Raw genomic sequence first — 10,000 nt, 5'->3', positions numbered from 1 at the left:
CTTTACATCCTGAGGGAACTGTAATCACTCTCCTTTAAATCCTGAGGGAACTGTAATCACTCTCCTTTAAATCCTGAGGGAACTGTAATCACTCTGTTTTAAATCCTGAGGGAACTGTAATCACTCTCCTTTAAATCCTGAGGGAACTGTAATCACTCCTTTAAATCCTGAGGGAACTGTAATCACTCTCCTTTAAATCCTGAGGGAACTGTAATCACTCTCTTTTACATCCTGAGGGAACTGTAATCACTCTCCTTTAAATCCTGAGGGAACTGTAATCACTCTCTTTTACATCCTGAGGGAACTGTAATCACTCTCTTTTAAAACCTGAGGGAACTGTAATCACTCTCCTTTAAATCCTGGGGGAACTGTAATCACTCCTTTAAATCCTGAGGGAACTGTAATCACTCTCTTTTACATCCTGAGGGAACTGTAATCACTCTCCTTTAAATCCTGAGGGAACTGTAATCACTCTCCTTTAAATCCTGAGGGAACTGTAATCACTCTCTTTTAAAACCTGAGGGAACTGTAATCACTCTTATAAATCCTGAGGGAACTGTAATCACTCTCCTTTTAATCCTGAGGTAACAGTGTTGACTCTCAGCCTTGCTTAAAGCCATCGTCAAGTGGGCACACTGGGCGGTCACGTGTGTTTTTGAGCAGATGGTCACTAGTTCAAGCTGTGGTACGTACAGGGACAGCGAGGCGATACTGTTAGCAACACAGGGGTTCCAGTTACACTGTCCTTATGCTGGAGGTGTGTAGGTCATCTCTCACTGATGGTGTTCCTTCTGTGTGTGTGTGTGTGTGTGCATGTATGTGTGTGTGTGTGTGTGTGTGTGTGTGTGTGTGTGTGTGTGTGTGTGTGTGTGTGTGTGTGTGTGTGTGTGTGTGTGTGTGTGTGTGGTGTGTGTGTGTTCCAGGTGTCTGCATGGGGAGGCTACGTCTTCATCATCAACCTGATTCCTCTCCATGTGTTTGTCCTGCTGCTGATGCAGCGCTACAGCAGACGAGTCTACATCGGTGAGTCCACACACACTGAGTCAGGAGGAGAGGGGGAGGTGGAGGAGGGGAGAGGTGGAGGAGAGGTGGAGGTAGAGGAGAAGAGGAGAGGGGGAGGTGGAGGGGAGGTGGAGGGGAGGAGGTGGAGGGGAGGTGGAGGAGAGGGAGAGGTAGAGGAGAGGGGGAGGTGGAGGAGAGGAGGTAGAGGAGAGGAGAGGGGGAGGTGGAGGAGACGAGGAGATGGAGGAGAGGAGAGGAAGGGTGGAGGAGATGAGATAGAGTAGTGGGGGAGGAGAGAGATGGAGAGGAGTAGAACAGTAGAAGAAAAGAGGAGAGAGATGGAGAGGAGTAGAATAGTAGAAGAAGAGAGGAGAGAGATGGAGAGGAGTAGAACAGTAGAAGAAGAGAGGAGAGGAGTAGAACAGTAGAAGAAGAGAAGAGAGAGATGGAGAGGAGTAGAACAGTAGAAGAAGAGAAGAGAGAGATGGAGAGGAGTAGAACAGTAGAAGAAGAGAAGAGAGAGATGGAGAGGAGTAGAACAGTAGAAGAAGAGAAGAGAGAGATGGAGAGGAGTAGAACAGTAGAAGAAGAGAAGAGAGAGATGGAGAGGAGTAGAACAGTAGAAGAAGAGAGGAGAGAGATGGAGTTGAGTAGAACAGTAGAAGAAGAGAGGAGAGAGATGGAGAGGAGTAGAACAGTAGAAGAAGAGAGGAGAGAGATGGAGAGGAGTAGAACAGTAGAAGAAGAGAGGAGAGAGATGGAGAGGAGTAGAACAGTAGAAGAAGAGAAGAGAGAGATGGAGAGGAGTAGAATAGTAGAAGAAGAGAGGAGAGAGATGGAGAGGAGTAGAACAGTAGAAGAAGAGAAGAGAGAGATGGAGAGGAGTAGAACAGTAGAAGAAGAGAGGAGACAGTTGGAGGGCTGGAACAGGAAGCTAATTGAGTTTTTTATTAGCTCCTGAATAATGTCCCCTTCCAGAGGAGGAACACACACACACACACACACACACACACACACACACACACACACACACACACACACACACACACACAACACACAACACACAACACACACACACATCTCTCTCTAATGGATGCCTGGTCTCCTTGCTATCCCACAGTGTTACCTCAGGGTTCTGGTCAACGGTAGTGCACTATATATAGAATAGGGTGCCTCTCTCTCTCTCGTTCTCTCTCTCTCTTTCTCTGTGTTTCTGGTGTGTTAACCCTGTCTGTCTCTCTGTGTTTCTGGTGTGTTAACCCTGTCTCTCTCTCTGTGTTTCTGGTGTGTTAACCCTGTCTCTCTGTCTGTGTTTCTGGTGTGTTAACCCTGTCTGTCTCTCTGTGTTTCTGGTGTGTTAACCCTGTCTCTCTCTCTGTGTTTCTGGTGTGTTAACCCTGTCTCTCTCTCTGTGTTTCTGGTGTGTTAACCCTGTCTCTCTGTCTGTGTTTCTGGTGTGTTAACCCTGTCTGTCTCTCTGTGTTTCTGGTGTGTTAACCCTGTCTGTCTCTCTGTGTTTCTGGTGTGTTAACCCTGTCTCTCTCTCTGTGTTTCTGGTGTGTTAACCCTCTCTCTCTCTCTGTGTTTCTGGTGTGTTAAACCCTGTCTGTCTCCGTAGCTTACAGTACGTTCTACATCGTTGGTCTGGTGCTCTCCATGCAGATCCCCTTTGTGGGGTTCCAGCCAATCAGGACCAGCGAACACATGGCTGCAGCAGGTAAGGACCAATCACCTGAGACAGTGATGTCACCCCCTGATGCTGCCCGTGTACAGAGTTCCCCCTGGACGTTTCCTGTCATCACCCCCAGCTCCAGACCACTGATTAGATAGATAGACAGCCATGTACCGGTTATATAGGGAGACGTATATTGTGATACAGTGAGCTCAAAGTATTGGGACAGTGACTGTTTTCTGGGTTGTTTTAACAGAGGAGATGAGCGTTTTGGGGGGGGGGGGGGGGGGGGGGGGCTTGGGGGGTATCATATTTGAGCATCTAACTTTCCCACTCATCACGATTCATTCAGGATTATCCGTAAAATGCAAACAACAAATGTGTAAAGTCACAAGCTTGATGTAGTCATTGCTTGCTCTGAATACGGGGGACAAATACTTAACGTTTGACTATTTTAATACACATATGTGAATTTTGTCCCAATACTTTTGGTCTCGTAAAATGGGAGGACTATGTACAAAAAGTTTTTTACATTTTTTTAAACGGTTCATCCGATATGAAAATATCCTATTAAATCTGAGTCTGCACTTTAACCTCCTAGTCGTAGTTTTAAATCCAAAGTGCTGGAGTACAGAGACAAAACAACAGAAGATGGGTCACTGCTGTCCCAGTACTTCTGGAGCTCACTGTATATTAGACCTCCTATAGTCATAGAGATACATGGTGCTGTGATGGATGCTGGTTTATATACCCCTCCCTCTACCTACCTGTACAGGTATAATGTAAACTCTCTCTCCCTACCTGTACAGGTATAATGTAAACTCTCTCTCCCTACCTGTACAGGTATAATGTAAACTCTCTCTCCCTACCTGTACAGGTATAATGTAAACTCTCTCTCGCTCTCTCTCTCGTCTCTCCTTGCCTCCCCCTCTTTCTCTCTTTCTCTCCTCGCCTCCCCCTCTTTCTTTCCTCTCTCCCCCCCTCTCCCCCTCTTTCTCTCATCTCTCCTCGCCTCCCTCTCCCCTCTCTCTCTCGTCTCTCCTCCTCTCTCTCCTCTCTCCTCGCCTCCCCCTCTCTCTCCTCTCTCCACCCCCTCTCTCTACCAGGTGTGTTTGCGTTGCTCCAGGCCTATGCCTTCCTCCAGTACCTGAAAGACAGACTGACCAGACAGGAGTTTCAGACCCTGTTCTTCCTGGGGGTCTCTCTGGCTGCTGGGGTGGTCTTCCTCACTGTTATATACCTGACTTATACAGGTAGGTCAACACTGTGCTGTTATATACCTGACTTACTGTATACAGGTACAGCCCCCTTTCGCATTTTTCCTATTTTGTTGCCTTACAAACTGGAATTAAAATAGATTTTTGGGGGGGTTGTATTATTTGATTTACACAACATGCCTACAACTTTGAAGATGCAAAATATTTTTTCTTGTGAAACAAACAAGAAATAAGCGTGCATAACTATTCACCCCCTCAAAGTCAATACTTTGTAGAGCCACCCTTTGCAGCAATTACAGCTGCAAGTCTCTCGGGGTATGTCTCTATAAGCTTGGCACATCTAGCCACTGGGATTTTGGGCCATTCTTCAAGACAAAACTGCTCCAGCTCAAGTTGGATGGGTTCCGCTGGTGTACAGCAATCTTTAAGTCATACCACAGAATCTCAATTGGATTGAGGTCTGGGCTTTGACTAGGCCATTCCAAGACATTTAAATGTTTTCCCTTACAACACTCGAGTGTTGCTTAAGCAGTATGCTTAGGGTCATTGTCCTGCTGGAAGATGAACCTCTGTCCCAGTCTCCATCATTCCTTCAATTCTAACCAGTTTCCCAGTCCCTGCTGATGAAAAACATCCCCACAGCATGATGCTGCCACCACCATGCTTCACTGTGGGGATGGTGTTCTCGGGGTGATGAGAGGTGTTGGGTTTGCGCCAGACATAGCGTTTTTCTTGATGGCCAAAAAGCTCAATTTTAGTCTCATCTGACCAGAGTACCTTCTTCCATATGGTTGGGGAGTCTCCCACATGCCTTTTGGCGAACACCAAACATGTTTGCTTATTTTTTTCTGGCCACTCTTCCGTAAAGCCCAGCTCTGTGGAGTGTACGGCTTAAAGTGGTCCTATGGACAGATACTTCAATCTCCGCTGTGGAGCTTTGCAGCTCCTTCAGGGTTATCTTTGGTCTCTTTGTTGCCTCTCTGATTAATGCCCTCCTTGCCTGGTCTGTGAGTTTTGGTGTGCGGCCCTCTCTTGGCGGGTTTGTTGTGGTGCAATATTCTTTCATTTTTAATAATGGATTTAACGGTGCTCTGTGGGATGTTCAAAGTTCAGAATATTTTTTTAGAACCCAACCCTGATCTGTACTTCTCCACAACTTTGTCCCTGACCTGTTTGGAGAGCTCCTTGATCTTCATGGTGCTCCTTGCTTAGTGGTGTTACAGACTTACTAACCTTTCAGAACAGGTGTATATATACTGAGATCATGTGACTCTTAGATTGCACACAGGTGGACTTTATTTAACTAATCATGTGACTTCTGAAGGTAATTGGTTGCACCAGATCTTATTTAGGGGCTTCATAGCGAATGGGGTGAATACATACGCACACACCACTTTTCCGTTTTTAATTTTAATACATTTTTTGAAACAAGTAATTTTTTTCATTTCACTTCACCAATTTGGACTATTTTGTGTATGTCCATTACATGAAATCCAAATTTTAAATTACGGGTTGTAATGCAACAAAATAGGAAAAACGACAAGTGCAAGGCACTGTAGGTCAACACCAGGGATGGGCAGTTTAGGAGTCAGGAGTCAGGAGTTAGGAGTTAGGAGTTAGGAGTTAGGAGTTAGGAGTTAGGAGTCAGGAGTCAGGAGTTTAGGAGTCAGGAGTTTAGGAGTCAGGAGTTTAGGAGTCAGGAGTTAGGAGTTTAGGAGTCAGGAGTTTAGGAGTCAGGAGTTTAGGAGTCAGGAGTTTAGGAGTCAGGAGTTAGGAGTCAGGAGTTTAGGAGTCAGGAGTTAGGAGTCAGGAGTTTAGGAGTCAGGAGTTTAGGAGTCAGGAGTTTAGGAGTCAGGAGTTTAGGAGTCAGGAGTTTAGGAGTCAGGAGTTTAGGAGTCAGGAGTTTAGGAGTCAGGAGTTTCAGGAGTTTAGGAGTCAGGAGTTTAGGAGTCAGGAGTCAGGAGTTTAGGAGTCAGGAGTTTAGGAGTCAGGAGTTTAGGAGTCAGGAGTTTAGGAGTCAGGAGTTTAGGAGTCAGGAGTCAGGAGTTTAGGAGTCAGGAGTCAGGAGTTTAGGAGTCAGGAGTTTAGGAGTCAGGAGTTTAGGAGTCAGGAGTCAGGAGTTTAGGAGTCAGGAGTTTAGGAGTCAGGAGTCAGGAGTTTAGGAGTCAGGAGTTTAGGAGTCAGGAGTTTAGGAGTCAGGAGTCAGGAGTCAGGAGTTTAGGAGTCAGGAGTTTAGGAGTCAGGAGTTTAGGAGTCAGGAGTTTAGGAGTCAGGAGTCAGGAGTCAGGAGTTTAGGAGTCAGGAGTCAGGAGTTTAGGAGTCAGGAGTTTAGGAGTCAGGAGTTTAGGAGTTTAGGAGTCAGGAGTTTAGGAGTCAGGAGTCAGGAGTTTAGGAGTCAGGAGTTTAGGAGTCAGGAGTCAGGAGTTTAGGAGTCAGGAGTTTAGGAGTCAGAGTCAGGAGTTTAGGAGTCAGGAGTCAGGAGTCAGGAGTTTAGGAGTCAGGAGTCAGGAGTCAGGAGTCAGGAGTTTAGGAGTCAGGAGTTTAGGAGTCAGGAGTTTAGGAGTCAGGAGTTTAGGAGTCAGGAGTCAGGAGTTTAGGAGTCAGGAGTCAGGAGTTTAGGAGTCAGGAGTTTAGGAGTCAGGAGTTTAGGAGTCAGGAGTTTAGGAGTCAGGAGTTTAGGAGTCAGGAGTCAGGTTAGAGTCAGGAGTTTAGGAGTCAGGAGTTTAGGAGTCAGGAGTTTAGGAGTCAGGAGTTTAGGAGTCAGGAGTTTAGGAGTCAGGAGTTTAGGAGTCAGGAGTCAGGAGTTTAGGAGTCAGGAGTTTAGGAGTCAGGAGTTTAGGAGTCAGGAGTTTAGGAGTCAGGAGTTTAGGAGTCAGGAGTCAGGAGTTTAGGAGTCAGGAGTTAGGAGTCAGGAGTCAGGAGTTTAGGAGTTAGGAGTTTAGGAGTCAGGAGTTTAGGAGTTTAGGAGTCAGGAGTTTAGGAGTCAGGAGTCAGGAGTTTAGGAGTCAGGAGTCAGGAGTCAGGAGTTTAGGAGTCAGGAGTCAGGAGTTTAGGAGTCAGGAGTTTAGGAGTCAGGAGTTTAGGAGTCAGGAGTTTAGGAGTCAGGAGTCAGGAGTTTAGGAGTCAGGAGTCAGGAGTCAGGAGTTTAGGAGTCAGGAGTCAGGAGTTTAGGAGTCAGGAGTTTAGGAGTCAGGAGTTTAGGAGTCAGGAGTCAGGAGTTTAGGAGTCAGGAGTCAGGAGTTTAGGAGTTTAGGAGTCAGGAGTTTAGGAGTCAGGAGTCAGGAGTTTAGGAGTCAGGAGTCAGGAGTTTAGGAGTCAGGAGTTAGGAGTCAGGAGTCAGGAGTTAGGTTTAGGAGTCAGGAGTTTAGGAGTCAGGAGTCAGGAGTTTAGGAGTCAGGAGTTTAGGAGTCAGGAGTTTAGGAGTCAGGAGTTTAGGAGTTAGGAGTTAGGAGTCAGGACAGGAGTTAGGAGTCAGGAGTCAGGAGTGAGGAGTCAGGAGTTTAGGAGTCAGGAGTTTAGGAGTCAGGAGTTTAGGAGTCAGGAGTTTAGGAGTCAGGAGTTTAGGAGTCAGGAGTTTAGGAGTCAGGAGTCAGGAGTTTAGGAGTCAGGAGTTTAGGAGTCAGGAGTCAGGAGTTTAGGAGTCAGGAGTTAGGAGTTTAGGAGTCAGGAGTTAGGAGTTTAGGAGTCAGGAGTTTAGGAGTTTAGGAGTCAGGAGTTTAGGAGTTAGGAGTTTAGGAGTCAGGAGTTTAGGAGTCAGGAGTCAGGAGTTTAGGAGTCAGGAGTCAGGAGTCAGGAGTTTAGGAGTCAGGAGTTTGAATGGGAATCAATTGTTGGTCCCCAAATCCTAACGTGTGATGGTTTACTTGATCATAACTGTGCTGTACTTAGTAATGTTCATTGTGTTTTAGGACACATCGCTCCTTGGAGTGGTCGATTCTATTCACTGTGGGATACAGGGTAAGTGCCCTAAACAGTACGTACACACACACACACACACACACACACACACACACACACACACACACACACACACACACACACACACACACACACACACACACACACACACACACACACACACACACACACACACACACACACACACACACACACACACACACACAACCTCTGCTGTAGAGAGATAAGGCTGTCAGAGTTCCCAATCAGCTGTCTATTTGTCTCAGAGAAAGTGTTCTGCTGCAGTGCAGTGTGGGTCATGTCAACGTGTGTCCAGTTTTACTCTCCGTGGATCCCCTTTACCAAGGAAACACTGTGTTCCTCTTTCTGTCAATGTACACTCACTTCCTGTAGCCGCAACCTTCCACAGGCACTTCAGATAAATCTCCCCCTCCCCCAACCGCCTCTCTTCACCCTCCCTCCCCCAACCCCCTCTCTTCACCCTCCTCTCCCTCCCCCACCCCCTCTCTCCCTCCCTCCCCCAACCCCCTCTCTCTTCTCCCTCCCTCAACCCACCCCCTCTCCCTCTCTCTTCTCCCTCCTCTCCCTCCCTCCCTCCCTCCCTCCCTCAACCCACCCCCTCTCCCTCTCTCTTCTCCCTTTTCTCCCTCTCTCCCTCACCCCACCCCCTCTCCCTCTCTCTTCTCCCTCCCTCCCTCTGCCCACCCCCTCTCCCTCTCTCCCTCCCTCCCTCCCTCACCCCACCCCCTCTCCCTCTCTCTTCTCCCTCCCTCCCTCTGCCCACCCCCTCTCCCTCTCTCTTCTCCCTCCCTCCCTCTGCCCACCCCCTCTCCCTCTCTCTTCTCCATCCTCTCCCTCCCTCCTCTCTCCAGGTATGCTAAGATCCACATCCCCATCATAGCTTCTGTGTCGGAGCACCAGCCCACCACCTGGGTGTCGTTCTTCTTCGACCTCCACATCCTGGTCTGTACCTTTCCTGCTGGACTCTGGTTCTGCATCAAGAACATCAACGACGAGAGAGTCTTCGGTAAGATGGCAGCCGACACACACACACACACACACACACACACACACACACACACACACACACACACACACACACACACACACACACACACACACACACACACACACACACACAGAGAGAGACACACACAGACACACACACACACACACACACACACACACACACACACACACACACACACACACACACTCACACACACAGGGCTGTACAGCCTACTCTCTAGGGATGTGCGTCTTTCCCTTTCAAGGGGATTTGATACGTATCTAAGTACATGGGTTCCCCTACGATACAGGAAAAATATGAAACCATTCTGTGAGATTTAGTTTGAGTAGAGAAACGAATCAATGCAATTTGGTTAGATGTGATTTGTTGCATAAACACATTCATTTTCCATTCTAAATTAAAATCTGCTGCTGATGGAGCTCATAAGACGGATCTCTCTGAGCTGGGCCTCTCTGAGCTGGGTCTATAAACTATAACCCAGTGTATTAAACCCTAACCCAGTGTATTAAACCCTAACCCAGTGTATTAAACCCTAACCCAGTGTATTAAACCCTAACCCAGTGTATTAAACCCTAACCCAGTGTATTAAACCCTAACCCAGTGTATTAAACCCTAACCCAGTGTATTAAACCCAACCCTAACCGCAGTGTATTAAACCCGAACCCATTGTATTAAACTATAACCCAGTTGTATTAACCTTAACCCGGTGTATAAACCCGACCCAGTGTATGAAAACCCTAACCCATTATATTAAACCTGAACCCAGTGTATGTAAACTATAACCCAGTGTAGTAAAGCCGTGAACCCGGTGTATTAAACCCTAACCCGGTGTATTAAACCCTAACCCAGTGTATTAAAACCTTAGCCACCAGTGTATTAAAACCCTAACCACCAGTTGTATGAAATCCTCGAACCCAGTGTATTGAAGTAAACCCTAACCCAGGTATTAAACCTTAACCCATGTGTGTTAAACCCTAACCCAGTGTATTAAACCTTAACCCAGTGTATTAAACATTAAACCACGTGTATTAAACCTAACCCTAGTGTATTAAAAAACCCTAACCCAGTAATAAGGTTAAACACCTAACCCAGTATATTAAACCCTAACCCATTGTATTAAACCCTAACCCAGTGTGTTAAACCCTAACCCAGTGTATTAAA

The 10,000-nt window shown here is 47.0% G+C and overlaps 1 protein-coding gene across 1 annotated transcript in view; it reads left to right on the top strand.

Moving 5' to 3' along the window:
* The window catches only part of LOC120040517 (dolichyl-diphosphooligosaccharide--protein glycosyltransferase subunit STT3B-like), a gene marked incomplete at its 3' end in the record, with an annotated part of 10,805 nt that extends 1,969 nt beyond the window's left edge, over positions 1-8,836 (top strand). The window contains exons 2-6 of the mRNA XM_038985633.1: positions 924-1,023; positions 2,621-2,719; positions 3,781-3,927; positions 7,800-7,848; positions 8,682-8,836. Coding sequence (XP_038841561.1) covers positions 924-1,023; positions 2,621-2,719; positions 3,781-3,927; positions 7,800-7,848; positions 8,682-8,836 — 550 coding nt within the window. The remainder of the gene's footprint in view (positions 1-923; positions 1,024-2,620; positions 2,720-3,780; positions 3,928-7,799; positions 7,849-8,681) is intronic.
* Positions 8,837-10,000: the final 1,164 nt, after the last annotated feature.

This window comes from Salvelinus namaycush, unplaced genomic scaffold (genome assembly GCF_016432855.1).
Source record: "Salvelinus namaycush isolate Seneca unplaced genomic scaffold, SaNama_1.0 Scaffold3591, whole genome shotgun sequence".
Taxonomy (NCBI): domain Eukaryota; kingdom Metazoa; phylum Chordata; class Actinopteri; order Salmoniformes; family Salmonidae; genus Salvelinus; species Salvelinus namaycush.
Note: the sequence above shows the minus strand (reverse complement) of the source record. Positions and strands in the feature narration are given on the sequence as shown.